At 48.6% G+C, this 19560-nt stretch overlaps 6 protein-coding genes across 6 annotated transcripts; 2 read left to right on the top strand and 4 right to left on the bottom strand.

Moving 5' to 3' along the window:
- The first annotated feature begins 90 nt into the window (after nt 1-90).
- K444DRAFT_607853 (oligopeptide transporter-like protein) lies at nt 91-2850 on the top strand. The gene is made up of 2 exons (XM_024879255.1): nt 91-2404; nt 2525-2850. The coding sequence occupies exons 1-2, from the start codon at nt 246-248 to the stop codon at nt 2562-2564; spliced, it is 2199 nt and encodes a 732-aa protein (XP_024742197.1). The 5' UTR covers nt 91-245; the 3' UTR covers nt 2565-2850.
- Nucleotides 2851-3534: 684 nt separating this feature from the next.
- Nucleotides 3535-7830, bottom strand: K444DRAFT_519499 (WD repeat protein-like protein; the record flags this gene model as incomplete). Its single annotated transcript, XM_024873957.1, has 8 exons — nt 3535-3746; nt 3796-4024; nt 4074-4324; nt 4378-4624; nt 4677-5062; nt 5116-7447; nt 7497-7685; nt 7750-7830. 8 exons carry the CDS (start codon nt 7828-7830, stop codon nt 3535-3537), a joined length of 3927 nt encoding a protein of 1308 aa, XP_024742196.1.
- Nucleotides 7831-8396: 566 nt separating this feature from the next.
- Nucleotides 8397-11653, bottom strand: K444DRAFT_624891 (Sfi1-domain-containing protein; the record flags this gene model as incomplete). Its single annotated transcript, XM_024882457.1, has 2 exons — nt 8397-11521; nt 11572-11653. The coding sequence occupies 2 exons, from the start codon at nt 11651-11653 to the stop codon at nt 8397-8399; spliced, it is 3207 nt and encodes a 1068-aa protein (XP_024742195.1).
- A 285-nt stretch (nt 11654-11938) lies between these two features.
- On the bottom strand, nt 11939-15951 carry K444DRAFT_607849 (uncharacterized protein). The gene is made up of 6 exons (XM_024879254.1): nt 15672-15951; nt 15316-15610; nt 13567-15268; nt 12251-13516; nt 12106-12201; nt 11939-12049 (listed from the first exon to the last, which is right to left on the bottom strand). Exons 1-4 carry the CDS (start codon nt 15803-15805, stop codon nt 12408-12410), a joined length of 3240 nt encoding a protein of 1079 aa, XP_024742193.1. The 5' UTR covers nt 15806-15951; the 3' UTR covers nt 11939-12049; nt 12106-12201; nt 12251-12407.
- Nucleotides 11986-12383, top strand: K444DRAFT_519424 (uncharacterized protein; the record flags this gene model as incomplete). The annotated part of the gene is made up of 2 exons (XM_024873952.1): nt 11986-12048; nt 12105-12383. 2 exons carry the CDS (start codon nt 11986-11988, stop codon nt 12381-12383), a joined length of 342 nt encoding a protein of 113 aa, XP_024742194.1.
- A 163-nt stretch (nt 15952-16114) lies between the features above and the next one.
- Nucleotides 16115-19428, bottom strand: K444DRAFT_607848 (uncharacterized protein). The gene is made up of 6 exons (XM_024879253.1): nt 19122-19428; nt 18973-19066; nt 18075-18907; nt 16779-18019; nt 16565-16730; nt 16115-16516 (listed from the first exon to the last, which is right to left on the bottom strand). The coding sequence occupies exons 1-6, from the start codon at nt 19173-19175 to the stop codon at nt 16175-16177; spliced, it is 2730 nt and encodes a 909-aa protein (XP_024742192.1). The 5' UTR covers nt 19176-19428; the 3' UTR covers nt 16115-16174.
- Between the last annotated feature and the right edge of the window lie 132 nt (nt 19429-19560).

The following is a 19560-nucleotide window of genomic DNA, read 5'->3' as shown; positions in this document are numbered from 1 at the left end:
ACTCCCAAACCCCTTTTCTAGACGCACGTGACAAAATATAATTCGTGCCTCAGGAGTGTCATGACGTTTCCATATGGCGCAAGTTGTCTATTGGTCAGCACTCCCATTATTTACTCACTCCACTCCGTCGGGCCCTCGCGATGGCATCCCAACCCTCACTTACACCCTCAAGGAGGCTTCTCGTCGATCTGCAGAAGTGCGAGCTGCTGATTCAATCACACTCTAGACTTCGAGCTTGAAAAGCCATGGCACCCGACAGAGGAGAAAGCCAGGACTACCAGTCCATATCAACCCCACCTTCCACCTCTCGCCGAGATGAAGCCTCTGACGGCACAGAAGAGCTTCGACGACGCCGTAGCAATGCCCGCAGATTCATTGCCAGCCATGCAAGCGAAGGGCAGAACTTCACTGTTCGAGGTATACTCGTTGGCCTGGGGGTCGGCCTGGTCATCTGCTTCTCCAATATGTACTTCGGGCTGCAGACTGGATGGGTCTCTAGCATGAGCATGCCTGCCTCCCTTATCGGCTTCGCCTTTTTCAAAACTCTGTCGAAGCATCTCGATCTACCATTCACACCCGTTGAGAATGTGCTGGTGCAGTCAGTGGCTGGGTCTATGGGGACGATGCCGTTAGGATGTGGATTGGTGGGCGTGATGCCAGCGTTGAACTACATGCTGGAGCCGGAGGAACAAGGCCCAATTGTTCTGGGTCTGCCCAAACTTATACTCTGGTCGCTGGGGCTATGTTTCTTTGGCGTGGTCTTCGCTGTGCCTTTGAGGAGGCAAGTCATCATAAGAGAGAGACTGAAGTTTCCTTCGGGAACAGCGACGGCATTAATGATTGGCGTGCTTCATGGCAAGGAAGCCACAGCCGATGGCCCGATCTGTCGGACTACCTCTCGGGATCTTACTTCACAGGACAATAGTACTCAGTCGTACTCGAACATTGATGAAAGGTCTGCGGACGTGGAGGAGCTGACCAAGAATCAAACAAGCAGTTGGCAATCTAGAGTCAAACTCCTCATCATATCGTTCGTCATTTCTGGGCTATATACACTTGCAACATACTTCTTCCCAATCTTACGCAATCTTCCTGTCTTTGGATTTACGCTTGCCGAATCTTGGCTCTGGACTCTCAACCCATCATTGGCTTATGTTGGACAAGGGATCATTATGGGTCCGGCGACTACATTGCACATGCTTCTCGGAGCTATCGTTGGATGGGGACTTCTCTCTCCGCTGGCAAAAAATAGAGGATGGGCTCCTGGCCCCGTGGATAAATGGGAAACGGGATCCAAAGGCTGGATTGTGTGGGTATCCTTGGCAATCATGCTGGCCGATTCAATTATTAGTCTTGGTTACATCGCTCTCAGGCCGCTGGTTATGCACAGCGGAGAGTATGCAGAGAGTATCCGCCAGATCATCAGAAAAAGGGACTGGAAAGGCTTCCTATATCTTGGATCCGGCAAAAGCGGGGGAGATTATGCACTACTGCGAGAAGAGGTATCTACGCCACGTGAAGAAACCAGATCAAATTTTCAAGAAGACCTTATTGTGTCCGACGAAGAGATCAAGGGTCTCCCGGAACCGGACGCTCCTCCTGAGCACTTGGTGAACGATTCCACTGTCTGGGTCGGCCTGGTACTGTCCGTAGTGTTCTGCATCGTAAGTATCCGTGTCGTCTTTGGGGCTTTGGTCCCATTCTACGCCATTATTATCGCAGTTTTCATGGCTCTCGTCCTCTCTATCATGGGCGTTCGGGCCCTGGGCGAAACAGACCTCAACCCGGTCTCGGGAATCAGTAAACTAGCTCAGCTCTTCTTTGCGATCATTATTCCGCAATCGAACAAGAACTCGATCCTGATAAACCTCGTCGCAGGCGCCGTCTCCGAGGCAGGTGCATTGCAGGCTGGCGATCTCATGCAGGATCTTAAAACAGGGCATCTCCTGGGCGCAGCTCCAAATGCTCAGTTCTGGGGTGGAGTTATTGGAAGTGCTTTTGGCGCAGTTATCAGTGCCCTGATATACAGGCTATACACAAGCGTATACGAAGTCCCAGGCGATTTGTTCCAGGTTCCAACAGGCTATGTCTGGATTTTCACAGCGAGATTGGTTACTGGAAAGGGGCTGCCCATGATGGCATGGCAGTGGGCGTTAGGAGCAGCTATTATTTTCACATTTACGACAGTAGCAAGGATCTTCGGCACAGGGAAGCCATGGCACCCCTATATCCCAGGAGGGATTGCGGTTGCCGTAGGGATGTACAACGTCCCATCGTTCACACTTGCGCGAGCAATCGGAGGTATGGTGAACTGGTACTGGCGATCCTATCGACGAAAAGAAGAAACCCCTATCGTGGTGCTAGCCAGTGGGCTTATTCTAGGGGAGGGAGTCATGAGCATCGTGTAAGCAGTGGGCGAACATCCCTTTTCTTACTCTGAATATTCTCATCATCTTCCTCGAGACAATGTCCAATTTTCCCGAAGTACTTTCATGAAGCAATTGCTGACTTTTGCGGTACCCAGGAACCTTCTCTTAGCGAGTGCCAACGTGCCACATCGATAGATGACTTACATCTAAAATACATTAGATAATATACCCCATCATTTAGCGCATACGCTCTTAAATCGTGCTACTTCTCATGTTTTCATTACACACCACACTTTTTAATCCCTTTCCTTAGTCCTACCCTACCCTTACCACCGCATCTTTAGCCCGACTCCGTCGATCCTGACTTCAATCCGCACGGATTTAGACCGAGAAGAAGTTTTTCGGATTTCCTTGCGAAAGTCTTAGCTTGAGGTTAAAGCGCTCCGGTCTTTCTCACTGCACCTTAGCATTGCATGCCGGCCCTTGTTTCGAGCTAGAATAGCTGGAACTGTGTCTCGTCTCTAGTATGCCTCTCCAACCAACAACACAATGAATCCCAGCATAGCATTCTATCAGAAATACTTTCGGTCTTCCCATTATTCTCAAAAATAGATATCTCGCTTTTGCTACTTTTGAATCGGCCAGGCGGAAAACGCTCCGCTGTCGGTCAAATAAAAAGGGGCTCGCCGCGGACAGAAAAAGCGGCTCTGATTTTCAATGTCCCAACTCTAGGCCGTACATTTGGCTGGACTTGGAGAGGCACGAATATTAGTCTTCTGGATTTCGAGATAGTCGAGGAGGGAGACTTTGAATCTACTACAAGTCTATGTAATATTGGCGGGAGTCTTTCTAAAATGTACCAACTAAGCTTGGGACATTGCGAATTCAGTACCACTTTTCCTGTCCACCAGGAGAGGGGTAGGCCGTCAGCGAGTCATGGGCTTTGTTTTGCCGAACATTATGTCTCCTGAGCGGTATGTAGCGGTAAATCAACATGATTTGACTTGGCGAATTAAATATTACAGTTCAAACCATCGCTATGCCAAGCATAATTCAACATCCTACGACATCTGACCATGGCCAATGTCAATCTTCCCAAACAAAGGGTATTATGTATCGGTCCTCAAACGCCACATTGCTGTGCAAACTGTCGCTTCTCTTCCTCTCAGAAACCGAAACTATCCAATAAAGAGCTTGACTCGGGCTCTTCGAACACACTAGAAGGTGGTCTGTGTCTTCCATCTACTGACAGCCTCGGCGGCGTGGGTAAATCAGCCACGACAAGTGAGCTTCGCCTCCGAAGCATGGACAATGGGTTCGGGCCCCCCAAGCTCTTGAAGATCGTAGGGGCGGGGAGAAGGAACTCCCAATTGCGGACTGTGGACAATTTAGCTTTTGATAAGAATAGAGAGGGAGAAGAACTGACCGAGATCTAAAGCCAAGAGATCACAACCCATGCGATCGTATAGCCGAGCGTTATGCAGCACAAAAGCCCATTCTACTTTCGGAGTGACTTTTGAAGCGCCACGCAGAGTTTGAAGGGTCTTCTGTCGGAGTTGAGAGTACAACACGACCAGCGCCGGGTCGTCGGTCAGGAACAGCTTGGCTTGCAGATCTGGAGATTGAGGTGTCTCAAGTAGTGTGTAGACGGGGGACTAAAGAAAGTCAGAATGGTGCCAGAGCAGGAGAGTGTTCAACTCTTACTATTAAGGCCCGTACTGCCATGTCTCGTCTGTGGAGCATCCAGAACGCCCATGATGCCAACCATCGATTGCCTTCTTGCGCAGCCAGCGGAAGAACCTTATCCTCGAGCAGCTCTTTCAGTATGGGCCCTCGCTCTCCCTCGTAGACCCTCGTAACAGCGATCGCTAGCTGAAGATCCTTGAGCTGATTCAGGATCACATTGACGGCATCTCGCAGACAATCTGCCAGCAGGAAGAATGCAGCAGCATACTCTAATTTCACATTAAAACCGTATACCCAAAGATCCCAAGTAATTTCTACATACCATGTCTATGTTTCCCAAGAAGGGCGTAAGCATTTTTCAGCGCAGCGGTCTTCCACTTCTTGTCATGAAAGTTATTCGAAAGAAGTCTTACGGTGGCAGTTTGTTCTCGATTCCAAGCAGCCATACGCCACAAACCTTGTAGCACGGTCTTCTTCTTTAGAGCAAGGTAAAATAAACTGCAGTCTACTGGATTCTTCATGTCAGTTTTCGTGTATTCGTTCCGAGCGATGATCTCGAACTGGGCTTTCTGGACAGAGTCAGTGGATATGGATGGAGGAGATTTCTAGAAAGGCACCTACGAGAGCAGTCGTGTCGGTCATCCACATGAACATGCCGCTCTCGCGGGCATGCTCCCAGAGCACTTTACCATGGAACTGGTGTGATACCATATCTACAAGAATATCTTGACTGTTGCTGTGATACGCCCAATTGATTTCTCTCCATGACAACAGCACTTCATGTGCTCGGCCTCGACGCAGAACATGTTGGCGAAACGATAGCATGAACCTAGCGGCATTGTCGTCCATGGAGCGCCGCTGTTTCTCAACGATTGCAACGCACTCGACAATATCTGCCAAGTGTATTTGCTCCTGTCTCGACAGCTGTGGTAGGGCAATCTTGGTGAGTTTCTCGTTTATGGCAGATGCAACACCTGCCGTAACGGTCTCAATATCTTCTTCGTCATCTGACAAATTACCAAAAGACCTTGTTGCCTTGGTTACGACTGTAGATGATGACATTGTCTGTTGAAGTCAGACTGGCACAAACGAAACTTGGTGGGTTGACTTACATCACTTGGGGTGTAAAATTGTTCGAGATCCATCCCAAGATTATTTTCCAAGGCATCTCCCTCGACGTAGAATTTCAGTGTCTTGAAAAGGGCGAGAAGGATGTGCTGAACTAGCACATTTTTACCAGCAAGAGTACATTGACCTAAGAATTGCGGATGGTACACAGGCAGAGGACCGTTGAGCCTGGTGACAACTTCGAAAAGATCCCATCCTCGTTTACGGTGCGGAAGCCCAAGATCCGTCACCACGGGGGTAGAAGTATCAACCTCTTTGTCGTAGAGAAAAAGTTGGTTGCCCGCACCTATGATGAGATTCCCTCCGCCCAGCCATGTCGAATCTCCGATTGGGTGGGGTGTCATATCGCGGATATTGACCTCTCTGATTGATGCCCAGGCAGGGCCTTTGTTGAGATAGTCATACCGCATTTGAGCGAGGAGGACCACTCGAAATCGGAAGCCCACAGCAAGAATAGACTGATCATCTGGGGTGGATGTCCAATCTAAGTCCTGAATCGTGTCCTGTGATTCATAATCTTGAGCAAACTCCAACTGGGCGCCTCTGACATCCCATATGGTCAATTCGGATCTATTGGAGTTCACAAGCGCCGCCTTTCGTATCGAACTGCCGCTGGCTAACGCTGGCTCGCATATACCGGTATCTACTGAGCAAGTCTGCAGCCAGTCTACCTTCTTTGCTCCGAGATCGATCCTGGCAGTCCAAGATCGAAGGACTCCAGAGTGTGTATAAGAGATAGCAATGTCTCTGGCGAAAGTATCAAGAAACCCCGAGATAACGGGTGGCGACCCAGCTGGATCAACCGGAAGAACATAAGACAAATCATCCGAGTACCCAAGGTCAAATCGGCAGAATTCTCGGATACAGGTTTCATGATATCCGTTTGTTTGAGCTGTGCTCTCGCGGCGTTGGGGCAGTTGAACTTCCCAAACGATGCCTCGCATTTTCGACGTGATTGTAGCAACATGAGCAACAGGGCCTTCTTTCACTAATTCCGGCAACATCAAAATGCAAAGAGGCTTGCCGATGACCTCGTAATCGCAGCTGGCGAGCAGTTGGCCCCGAAAAGACCGAGTGTCCCATAACGAAATTCTCTTATGATGCAAGAAGATGACAAAATTGCCTTTTCTCATCACGCATATCCGGTGGATATGCTCTTGTTCTGTGATGATGCTTTGTCTGAATACCGAGGTTCCATTTTCATGATCCATGTGCTTCCAGATAATGCTTTCATTGCCGTCCGTACGCGAAACAACAGCTCGACCACTGACATTTCGCACGATCTTCTTGATGCTTGAAGTATGCCCAGTCCAAATACCTTTGGCTACGAAACGATCGGCTCTTGGCGAAGGGTCAAACAAATCAGCCACATTACTCTCAAATAACTCAATTTTCCCGTCGAAGTGATGAATTAAGAGGTTCAGCCCCCCACCAGACTTGTTGCAGAAATTGTAAAATTGGATATAAGCTGCCTCATCGTCGAGGTCTTTTGGTAGGCCTAAACCTACACTGTCCACATGTGCAACGTTGAAAATATTTGCTGTTTGCCGAGCTTTACATCCAACATTTTCAAGACCCCAAGCGGACATGTGGCTGGCTTCATCGAAAACGATACAGACTTCTGGGTTACGATTAGCAACCTCAACCAGGTGTGCCAGGGCATGGTCCTCGTCTTCTGCCGACGTCTTTTCTTGAACGGCATGCTCCGTAGCTAGCATGAAATCTCTGCTGTCTATTATAAATGCAAACCGGATATTGGAGCTCTCTTTGAGAGCCGGCCCTCGAGGTTGTATCGACTCTCTCAAGTCAATCTGCGCCCAAAGCTGCAAAATTTGTAGGCCGTGGGGATCAGTTGCGGCCCAAATTCGTACCACATTGTCTGCACATATCGTATAAAGGACGTTCTCAATTGTCTGCTCCACATGGTACGGCCTCCTCCAATGTATACTCGTCACCGTGGCTGGGTGAGGGAGGTAACTGAAATCGAAGCGTGTATCGTCCGAGCCAAAGGATAGCCTCCTCCATATCTTTGCAAGGCGATCATACTTCCCTGTCGAAGCAATATACGCTGAGTCGTAGGAGAAATTGGCAAGTTTGAGGGGATTAGCTAGCTGCTGCTTCCAGACTGTTGACGGCGTGTCCGAAGTCGAGTATAAAGTCAGCCCCACCCCTCCCACAAGAAGCTCTTCTGCTACTCCCCACGACAATGTCGTTGCGGAATCTGACGCAGGTTCGATGATGGAGAAGCTATGTTGTAAAGACCACTAACCCAATCAGCACGGCCCCAGTGACTCGAGGGTTTAGCCCACAGACCTTCAGGGCATCCTCTCCTTGACCATAAGGCTTATAGACACGAATAGTCGATCCTGTACATGTTGCTATCTTTCCAGTTGCTTCATCAATGGCAATGGCATCGAGATACTCGTCGTCATCGTCGTAGATCGTTTGTAAGATGAAATTCGGTGCAGTAAGGATAACAAAAGCATTTCCAGTGATGTATGCCTAGAGGGACATGTTTGATTAGTATATCCTATTCAACAAGTACTTCAAAACGCCCAGAGCTTACAATGAGTCGTCTGTCGTCCCAGTAGCCAGTACAGACAGCTTGGAGCTTCCGCCGTGGCTTTCCCGGAAGCACAGCTCGCATGCTATTGATCAGAGGGCATCGCACAGCATAATTTCCGCAGTGCGTTCAGTCAGACTCCAACTAGTCAACTAGATCTGAATCTGTCCTTGAGTGGTGAGAGGTGCTGGTTGTGTTCTTGCAAAGGTTCTCGTGGGATGACGAGCTTCAAAGACCAGCGCTTGTAGCTTGATGAGAAGGCTACGTGAGGCGAGGCGGCAAGGTGTCCGCTCCCTCAGTCAAATCCACGCGTTTTTGACAGTCACATGGGAACGACTACTTCCTGAGCAGTGATGGTATTTTTGACTCAGATTGAATTAATTTGAGACGTCACTGCCGTCGATTATACTCTAGGGCACCCTTCTGCAGCGTATCAACGTACGTAACTCTCAAATGATAAGCTTCAGGTCTCCTTATCACCGAGGAAGTCAGACCAAACTCCTATTCGTTACACCTTGCGCCGCCCTCATGCACCCCATGCTTCAATATCCTGTGATCCAATCACTATCTATCCGCATACAAAACGCCTTGCTTGCTTGTACCAGAACTCCGCCTCTTCGTCAAATGTCATAAATCCATTGCTGTTATGCCTATTCCAAGTCATTATTGAACTTCCTCTCCACAATATCCTCAAAACCCCCTCCCATACTTAGGTTGCTTTTCCCACGATCTTTTCGAAGCGGTGGCAGAAGTCCGCCAGACCACTGGGCTCGCAATTGCCGCTCGAAGGGTGTAGAAAGGGGCGCTTTTGGAGTCGTTGAGAACTTCGCAGCCACGGCCATCACTCTCTCTGTCCTCTTGGATGGGGTACTTAGATAGCCAGGAATGGGTGTTGAGACTGCGGCCTCGTCTACTCCCTTCGTCCACTCGTCAATCTGAAGGTCGTCTCCAAATTCCGACCACGTCTCTGCTCTTGCTGTGTGTCCCAGCTGGCCGGAAGCAATGACTGACTGAGGCACTTTGACCTCTTTCTTAGGTCGTTGTTGGGCTGCTTTCTGACGCCAATACGTGAACATTTTCCTGAAAGTCCTCTTTGCATTTTTCTCGTAAATGTCTGCGGCGTAGTTCGTCTGAGCCCGTAGCTGGAGGCTGAGAAGACTCCATTTCTTGATAGTCCGACTCTGGCGGCGGTCTTGGTATGTCAAGATTGCTTCGCTGTTATATTCTCGTAACGCATTGGAACGAGCTCTCCAGACGGTTAAATGTTTCTTCAACAGTTTTCCCCGCCAAAGTGATTCCAATTCAGCTAACTCTTCCGTGCGGGCTCGCCAACGGTCAAAAGTGTCCATCCCAATTATGATGATCCGGTTCTGGCTCATTTCTCGTGCCCGAGCTTCGAGGTCAATGGCGTGCTTTGCTTTGTCCAACCAATTTTGGAGGACTCCTCTTGCTAGATTGATCTTAGCCGTTCGGCGAACTTGGGTGTAGGCTGCTTTGCGCTTTTCTCGCTTCGAAGCCTCTGCAGAAGCTCTCCATCGATTCACAGCTTTGGTGGCAAGAAAATAAAATTTGGCATCTCGTGCCCAGTTTTCTAGTTGTCGGAGATGTCGACTCTGCTCCAACCATCTAGATACCACCCTTCCTAGGACCCGTGGAGTTCGAAAATTTGTGGCTGCGCCTTCAAGCTGCTGTCGAGCATCCATTTGGGAGTACCAATGGCCGAAAACAATAGCTTGGGTCCTCTGAAGAATGAACGACTGGGCCGCAGTCTCGTAATAACACGTCTTCGCTCGCACAAGCCGCATCTTTTGAATCCAGATGTGGAAACACCCATTTAGTAGCTCCGCATCAATCTTTCGCCGCCTTTCGGAACATCGTTGTGCAACTATCCATTTAAAAAGAGTAGTTGTTTTTGAATTCTTCTCAATGAGACTTCGAACCATGCTGGTTCGGGACTTATATTTCCAATTCGTGAGTGCTTCTTCAATGATCTTCATGCGGTCTATCGCGGATGCTCTCCTCTCCTGGCGGGTGTGATTCAACCAAGTTTCGAAAGTTTCGCGCAGTAACCTTAATGACACTTCAGTCTGCACTGTGATTGTTGCAGGTATGATCCGTGTTTCATGACGCCATTTTCTCAATGGGACAAGGCGCATGTGGTGGCGGCGATACTGCTCTGCTTCTTGGGTTTGTTGAACCCGAGTTTCGATTTTAGTCCTCCAGGTCCGCCAGGCACGCCAGGTCAGCTTAAGCCTTCTTTCGTCCTCCGCATTGCGATGGGCTTCCCAACTTCGGTGGGATACAACGATCCACCGGAAAAGGGTCTGACGTTTTGTACTTTCAGCCCACCATTCAACGGCTTTGACAGTCCAGAGCTTCTGGATCCACTGTTTGCAAATCTTCTCAGCTAGATTTGCTTCGTACTTCTGTACAGCAAGATTCTCATTCCCTGAGGCGACTGCTTGTCGGTACTTCCACAGAGAGAAGAACTTCTTAAGTACCTGTCGTCGAACTTTGAGTTCATTCACAGCCGTGATGTCCCGCCAAGCATTGAATATTCGCGTCCTGACAATATGCCTCCGCGCCAAGGCTGTGCGTTGAACTTGCTCGTTGGCATATGTCGACCAGTGCGTGAACGCTACATGCAAAAGATATAGATCTCTTGCCCTAGCAGCGCGTCGCTCGATGTGAGCAAAGAATCGCTCTGTCTCGGCAGTCTGGCGCTTTTGGAGTGAAAGAAGGCGCCATGAGTCAAGTGCCGATTGAAGCAGTGCCTTTCTGTCATGACTTCTGGCTACAGAATCAAGGAAATTATTATTTTCCCGAAGCTGCAAAGCTCTGTCCCTCCAGTGCCGTAAGTGACGTTTGGCTAAGGAGCCCCGGTTATGTTGAAAGATTAGCGACGCCTTAATCTGCATTAAGCCATCTGCGTCCTGATCGGAGGGATATCTCCGAGCCGGGATTGCCAAGTCTGACGTTGTGTCATCTCCAAATCTGGATGTGACTGCTGTGATTTCACTCGGAGCACAAAAGTCGTCTGATGCGGGAACTGAAGGATCTGTTGCTGATTGACGAGGGCGTCGTCTTGCCACAGACGGTGATCGTCGACGAATTCTCATGCTACCATGAGTTGAGATAGACCTATTTCGACCCCTTCTTGGTTTATCTGGTCGTGACTTCAGCCAGGTTCCAACGTTATTTTTTGGGTCATCCTCCTTCTGGTTTTGAAAATTCGCTGTTCGTAGTGGAAGTTGCTGATGGGGCGATCGAGCTTCCTGTAAAGCATTTTTTTGAACATTGGCCTGGCTAACCTTCGCAACAGAATAGGCAGAGTTACGTCTCTTTCTAGGCTGTGGTTGGAGATCGTTTCCACCATCCCAAGCCGAGCTTTCGGAGTTGCGCCTCGGACGACGGCGTGGGTCTTCGTTCTCATCCTGTGGCGGTAGTTCGTCTGCTGTTGCAATCTCAAGGCTGTATTGGGAGTCGTCGAGCTGGCTATACTGCTCCTCGTAATCCTCGTGTTCAAATTCAATCTCAATTCCCATTCTCGATAAAGTGTCTTCGAATTTCTCGTACAGCGTCCCTTGACCCCGCAAACCACCAATTTTGAACAGCACTCGTGCGTATCGGCTATCATGGTCTGCATTGATCCCAATCCTGGGGAGTATATCATAATACGCGCTGAACAACGCGTTCGTCGGCAGTCTTTCGCGCTCAGGGAGTTTAGGAAACAGCTCCTGCGCGAGGACGACGATATCATGCAGTATAGCGACATCTGTTCAAAATTATCAGGCAATCTCCCCCACGGAACTGTAAATTAGCTACCTTCGTTACTGTAATATGGTTCCCCTGTTTCTGTAATATCTTGTCCGGCATTGGATTGCGGAGGGCTTCCTGGGGGCGGCATCTAGAGGAAGGCATTCGGCGAGAGCAGAGGATTTCGTCTGTTCAGATGGCGTCGCATGATGGAACTCGATCAGCGCAATTTATCAACAAGGTCTCGAGGTCTCTCGGATGTGTTGTGCATCAGAATATTTTCATGGAAATGGAAATGTGCTCTCGACGCGTTGTTGTTCGCGATCGTTACTGGGGTTTTGAGAGCGCTAAGGGGAGAGGGCTATTCCGCTTTCGGTAATCCGACTCTCGATTTCTGATGACTCGATTTCGACACTTCGACGTGCACCGGAAAACATTGAAAAGTCCTTGTCAGCCTATCGAAACGGATTGATCGATCTAGAAATGCCCTCTCGAGCACGGCCAATTGAGAAGTTCGCTCAAGCTGTGGCCAAATGTTCAGCTGAGGTGAATCGCCTTCGTCAACTTACCATAACTTTCGTATACTAAAAAGACATTCGTAGGCTTCAGTCTATGGCAAATGCATTGTCGCGGACTACAACTCAGTAAACAAGGACAAATGTCTCACTGAGTTTCTCCGACTGAAAGATTGTTATATGGTGAGGTCCCTGAACGCTTCATATCCGAATTTCACTCACAAATTGAAAGGCCGCAGCAAAGAAGGCTTGAACATAGACATTTCATTCCACATCAGCAAATCTATGCAAGCGCAAACCCCTCACGGATCTACGAGAGCTTCGAGAGCTGTCTATATGACGGACATGAGATCTTGCAAACACTAGAGGCTTTCCAGCCACAATCATAATTCATAGTCTGAGCAAACGCAACACAAAGACACTTTTAGAGATCTCCTGCTCCTCTTCTAAAATAATCCCCTCTTCCATCTTGTCTGGAATCTTTCCTTCCACCTCTGTTACAACGTGATGGTCAATTGGTCTCCGAAGTGCCTTCTCGATAACCTTTGCTTGCTCGGTGAATGCTTTGTTGAGACCGATGTTGTCTGGGTCAGAAAGCACCTTGTATTCCATCTTTACATCATCAGTCGGTTGAAGTCCAGCTTTCTTCCGCAGTCGCTGGACACGATTGATGATCTCTCGTGCTAAACCTTCGTCTGCTAGGTCTGCGTAGAGCTCGGCATCCAGGATAGTCAGAACGTCGTCATCTGTGTTGGTCTCCAAGAACTTTGAAGAGTCGTCATCTTTGAGCCCCCTCTTCACTACTAGATCGCCCTCTTCCAATATAATGCCATCCACGACCATAAACTTTCCCAGAACAAATTTATGGACCTGTTCGCTGCTTAAACCTGGAAGGGCTTTCTTGACTTTCTGGACGTCTTTCTTGAGCTTCTTTCCAAGCACCGGCCAGTCCGCGGATACACTGTATTGAACGTTGTATTTAGCTTCGTCAGATGATAAAATGAGATCTCGGATGTTCAACTCTTCCGTGATGTACCCTTCCAAGGACTGGATGTCCTCAAGATACACTGGATCTGGATGGATGACCATCAATGTCTTCAAGGGTGTCTTCAGGCCGACAGTTCGTCTCTCTCTCGAAACTCTGGCCAGTTCGATGACACGTTGCATGCGGCCAACGCGGCGCTCGATTTCCGCGTCAAAGAGCTCTTCACGGACATCTGGGAAAGCGAGAAAATGGACACTCCGAGGATCTGCTCCTTGCAAATCCTTGGGGATGTGTGGAAGTAGGCGCTGGTAGATATTGTCTGTGATGAACGGAGTGAACGGAGCAAGACCTTTCACAAGAGTGAAAAGGACCTCAAATAGGGTGTTTAATGCATGTTGGGTATCGTCGAGACCAAGTTCGCCTTTCAGGCGCTTACGGTTGAATCGAATGTACCAGTTCGTGGTGTTATCGATGAGGTCCAGAAGTCGAGGAACGACAGTGTAAAGACGATAAGCTATGTGTGGTCAGTTCTATTCACATGATGGGCCATAAGTATTTTCTCACCTGCCATCTCTTCGTTCACAAATTTGAGCAGACTCTGGCAACTGGCCAGAATCCATCGATCCATGACGTTGGTGTTTGTTGCTTCCGCGGCAGGGTCGAAGCAGTAGTCGACGTTTTCGATCTTCTTCAAGAGAACAACCTGCCCTTCAAAGAATTTGTAGCTGTTCCACAATGGTAGGAGAACTTTGGCCACAACCTCTTTAACTCCGGCCTCCTTGAAACGTAATGGCTCGGCTCGTACAACCGGAGAGTTGATCATGTAGAGTCGCAACGCATCCGAACCGTACTTGCCCATAACAATGCTTGGATCTGGATAATTTTTCAATCGCTTCGACATCTTTTTACCATCTTCAGCAAGCACAATTCCATTGACTACACAATTTTGAAATGGAGAAACCCCGAACAAATGTGTGCCAAGAACCAGAAGCGTGTAAAACCATCCTCTTGTCTGATCCAAGCCTTCCGCGATGAAATGGCCAGGAAAAGACATTTCAAACTTCTCCTTGTTCTCGAATGGATAGTGTTGACTGGCGTACGGCATGCTTCCAGACTCGAACCAGCAATCAAAAACTTCTTCGATTCGCTTCAGTTGACCCTTGCCCATCTTACTTGGGATAGTGATGTGGTCGATTTTGTCGCGATGGAGGTCGGTCAACTCCCCTGTGTAGCCACTAAGTTCCTTGAGTTCTGCGACACTGCCAATGCAGACTTTCTCCTCCAGATCATCGCTAACCCATAGAGGAATCGGCGTTCCCCAATATCGGTTTCGAGAAACGTTCCAGTCGCGAGCATTGGCAATCCAACTAGCAAAACGCTTCTCCTTCACAAATGACGGTACCCAATGAGATCCTTCGATATTCTTCAGCATCTGTGGTACTATTTCGGGGATTCTGATGAACCAGGACGGGACGGCTCTGTATATGAGGGGTGTATCTGATCGTGGGCACATGGGGTAACTATGCCTAATCTGAGACTCCACAACGAGTCTTCCCGTGCCCTTTAGATACTTGATGATGGCTTTGTCGGCGGCTTTGACATGCTGACCGGCGAAATCGCGCACTTTTGACGTGAAATGTCCACTTTCGTCGACCGGATTCGGTGGTGGGCGTTTTTCGCTAATGATTCCGTGTTCCATTGCAACATTGTAATCCTCTTCACCAAAGGCAGGTGCTTGATGAACGATGCCAACACCACTATCATCCGTGACATAGGTAGCGTTGAGGACCTTGAAACCGTAATCTTTAAATTCTTCGTAGAAGTAGTCGAAAAGCGGTTCGTACTTCCAACCAAGCATCTCGCTTCCCTTGATTTTCTGGACAATCTTGAACTTGGCTTTCCTGGGCTCTTTATACAGCGTTCCAAGTAGCTTCTCCAAGAGGATGAAATTCTTCCCAGAGGTCTCATCATGAATCTTGATGTATTCGAAGTTTGGATGTGCAGCCAAGCCAGTGTGAGAAGGCAAAGTCCAAGGCGTGGTTGTCCAAGCCAGAAGCGATGTTGTGGGGTCTTCAAGGAGAGGGAACGACACTACCACTGCCGGGTCTGTGATGTCTTGATAATTCTGGTTTGCTTCGAAGTTGCTGAGTGGCGTAGTAAGGGAAGTAGAATAGGGCATGACTCGATATCCCTGATAGACAGCCCCTTTGTTGAAGATCTGTTTGAAAACCCACCACTCGGATTCCATGAAAGTGGGGTCCATGGTCTGAAAGTCTGTTAGCTATGTACTGAACTCTCCGAAGTGGATTTCACCTTGTAGTCATTGTCAAAGTCAATCCACCGCCCTAGCCGCTCAATCGTAACTCGCCATTCAGTCGAGTAGCGCATGACAATGGCTCTGCATTCCTCATTGTATTTGGCCAGCCCAAGCTTCATGACCGCATCTTTTCCAGAGATACCTAGCTTTTTGTCGATTTCGTGCTCAATAGGAATTCCATGTGTATCCCACCCAAATCGTCTCTCGACGTGGTAGCCCTTCATAGACCAATATCTCGGAATTATATCTTTGATCGTAGATGCCAGGAGATGGCCATAATGCGGGAGTCCACTGGTTCAACAATCTCCATGTTAACAACGGTTTTTGCAAAGAGCTCAAAGGGTTATCTAACGTTGCAAATGGGGGTCCATCGTAGAATGTATAAAGAGGGCGAGATTTGGAGAGTTCAACCTGAGTTTCGAAAGCTTTGATCTTTTTCCACCGCTGAAGAATTTCCTCCTCCTCCTTTGGAAAGTCGATGCTCATGCTGGCGGCGGCAGGATCCCGGCTTCTTGGGGCGTATTTGGGGCTATCGGATGCTCGCAGACAAAGTAATTGGTAGCTCTCCCAGCTAGGTATAGATCTTTGTAAAGTTCTTTGAAAGACAAAATCCAGTCAATCGAGCAATCGAGGTTGAGGCGATCCCGCGGTGACTCTTAAATTTTGTCAGTGTGTCACAGGCGATGGGCCAATCATCGAGCGTCTCAGCCTTGCATAAGCGGGAGGCTGGGTAGCTTCAACCTTGCAAGGCGCTGTTCACCTAAAATGGAGCAAGATAGAACAAATGTATTTATTCTTGACGCCTCGCTGTGCTATATTGACAAGTGTTTTACAGATTGCTGATCCCTCGATCTCTCAGTCTACGTCGTCCTCTTCTTCATCTTCATCCTCTTCTTCGTCATCAGAAATAACCGCCCCCAGCGCCTTTAATTTTTCCTTGTATTTGGTCACCTTGCCCTCTAAATCGGAAAATACCATGAGGAGGTCATCGAGCTCGCCCTGCACAGCTTGTTTTTCCTTTTCCATCTCCGCTAGAGACATTTCAGCCTTTCTGGCCTTGGCAGTTGCGGCCTCGCGTCTATTTTCGAAGTCTTTGGCTTTCTCTTCTGCCCTCTGCAAACGAGCTGCTTGTTCAGCTTTATCCGCTGTGTATTCGTCATGTGCCGTTTGGAGATCTTGCACGTGGTTTTTGTTCGCCTACGCAACGTAAGGAATGGTATACAAAGAACCTTGGGGCTTCTTTACCTTTGCAAGATCAGCTTCTGATTTGTTGAGGTGGCTCTGAAGATCTGCAATCTCAGCCTCCAACCGTTTGCGTGTTCGGTCGGCATTGGCTTCCGCGGTCTTCCGAACATGCTCAAGCTGCCTCTGATGATCTTGAGCCATCCGACTCTGTTCAGCACGCAATTTACTACTTCTTGTCAGCGCCATGGCACTTGATGAAACGGGTCGCACGTACGTCATGTCGTCCTCGTGATGACGGTGCAGCGCTTCGTTCACTTGCTTAATCTTTCCAAGCTCCATAGCAGAAGTCTCTTTAGCCCTTCGGTGGTCAGCCTGCTCCTGCCCCAGCTGCCGGCTCCGGGAAAGGAGTTCCTCCTCGGATTTTTGGAGTGCCTTCTCTTTCTCCTCAAGCTGGGATCGCAACGAGTCCACCATTTCGCGAGAAATGCCTTTCTGTACGCCGTTTGCAATGACTGGTATCTCCATTCCAGGATCGCGATCAATTGCACGAAGCAAACGACTGAAGTTATCCTTGACAAAATCAACAAAAGTTTTGTCAAAAAAGACGTCAGGGAGACCGCCAGGAGGTGCAACACTAAGTTTTTGAGGCAGAACCTCAAAATCTCGCACCAAGGGGTGGCTTCGGAACTTCGTCAAGCGGTCGATGTATTGGTCTCGGCCCATTTGCGAGGCAAGAATTGGATGGATCGTTGCTCGAGGAACCGGTGAGTCTTTAGTTGAGAACTCGTAGACAATCCCTAAGAGCATAGCGCAGAGGCCTTGGACGGTCACTCCATCGCCAGCTGGACGTAACACCGTTTGTACCAAACTTTGGATGTTGCTGCCCTCGCCCAAAAAGTCGTTGACTCCATCGGGATCTTCAAAAAGCCATCCGCAGAGCAGCATGAGATATGCCACGAGTATCCGTTCATCAACGTTTTTCTGAATCCCATTCAGAAGGTTCTCGGTCAAGGTTTGAATACACGTCACTACATCTTCGCCTTGTGACGAATCTCCCTCAGTGACACTCATAGCTAGACTCTTCCCATTTGCGTCTTCAAATATCAGGTGAAATAGAATTACAGCCGCAAACCAAGATCGATATGGATCAACCGAAACTTGACTGTCCAGTGGCTGTAAAAGAGTTGTTAGCACATTTGCAGTCTCATCTGCGCCAGAAGTATGGCCCTCGATTGCGCGGCGCAAAAAATGCTTTCGAATCACGGGATGATTGTAGAAATAGGCTTTGATACACTCGCAAGCCGCAAGGCGTGAATCGAACGCGGCCAATAATGGAACGCTCAGGGTGAGGTCAAGGAGTCCGTCGATCACATAGACTTGTGGAATTCCATTCTGTTGAACAGCCTGGTTTCCTTCATCAAGAGGCTCGTCAAGCACTGAAGTGACCTTGAGCTGTGCGAATTGCTCTTGAATACTCGGATTGCCTCGAATCAAGTCCGCGCATGTTGTCAAAGCCTATTACAGAATGAGCAACTAGAACATTTCGTCCCAAAGACCTCTTTGTGCATACCTCGGCTTTTATTTGCATCTCCGTCGCGCGGTTGAAGGCTAATTGAAGGACCTGATTCAAGACACCATATTGCCAGAATGACGCTTGATTGGCTTGGGTACCAACTCCACCGGTAACAAGGAACAATCTTAACACAGCCAACAATGCGTAAATATTCCTGTTCCTCTGGAGCTTCGCCCACTCGGCAACTTCAGGTTCACTGCCCTGCTCTCTGAGCGTGTCGTTCAGCATTCGTGCGACCCTGGGCACACAGCCCGCTTCTCTGAAGAATGACTGATTGGACACATTGAATCGTAGGAGATTGGCGAGAAGAATTAGACAGTCTTCCACTATCCTGTCGCCGTGTAAGAGAGACCCCTCGGACTTAATAATATTGAAAATTCTTTCGAAGGCATCTTCAAAAGCAACCCGTTTCTGCAATTCTGTAGAGCTAGGGGTGAGGTATGTAAGCAAACTCAGACCCTCATTTCGTATAGCATCTCTCTTGTCATTCAGCACCGCCACGAGCCTGGAGATTCCTAAAGGTGCCGTAAAAATACATTCTTCTGTTCGTTCGGTTCGAGAAGATAGTATAGCAGAGAGGAGTTGCAACGAGTAGAGGCGAGAATAAAAGTCGTTTGTGTCTAAGAAATCTAACAATAGATTGATGTTTTCCTGACGTTGTGTGAACTCGTCCGCGATCCAAAGTGCCAATTCTTCCGATGCCTCAGGGCTGTTCTCGTCGGGGTTGAAGAGCATCAATAGTGTCTCCAAGGTGACTTTGACTGTGTCGACATCTTCGCCATCTTTACTCAACCCTGCTATCAGTCCTCTCAAGGCACTTGAGGCGACTGCTTTCAAAGTTAGCATGGGTCCAATAAATTCGGTCCACGACCGTGGATGGATCGTAACTTTCCTGAGGCGGGGTATTGTTTAGCAAGACTGCGAATGCCAGCGATAGATGCCCTCCTATCTTCGAGTAACTGAGCAGTCCCCAGTCGCCCAGCAAGCACCTAGTGTTGTGTCAGAGACTATGAGCGTTGAGGTCTCTAGGACCTAGAAGTTCACCTGGATCGTATCTCCCACTGATTGCTGCGCCGGCTTTCCCGAGATAGCAAACATGGTTTCCTACGGCGTGTAAAGCTTTTGCCATTGGTGTCGAGTCATAGTTTGAGGGTGGAAGAAGGTCGACTTGGAATGTACGAATGGTGTTGAAGTTGCTTTCGTGGCCCTGGATAATTTTATTCCACAGTCGAGGACGTCCAAGCCAAAAACAGAATTTGGCAACACAAACTTGGGAGCTAATGGAAAAAACAGAGATCACCACCTCATTTGAATTTCAGAGACATAAATGCTTATAACGCTATATAATCTAGTCACATACGATCATCTTCAAAAGTATTGTGCTCCAAGGATTGGAGTTGGAACCCCGACCACCGAAACTAGTCCCAACAAGGTTAGACTCGTGTGTATTTCCAGCAGGAACGAGCCTCTCTTTTGCCTTCAA

The sequence above is a fragment of the Hyaloscypha bicolor genome (assembly GCF_002865645.1).
Source record: "Hyaloscypha bicolor E unplaced genomic scaffold K444scaffold_16, whole genome shotgun sequence".
NCBI classification, from domain to species: domain Eukaryota; kingdom Fungi; phylum Ascomycota; class Leotiomycetes; order Helotiales; family Hyaloscyphaceae; genus Hyaloscypha; species Hyaloscypha bicolor.
Note: the sequence above shows the minus strand (reverse complement) of the source record. Positions and strands in the feature narration are given on the sequence as shown.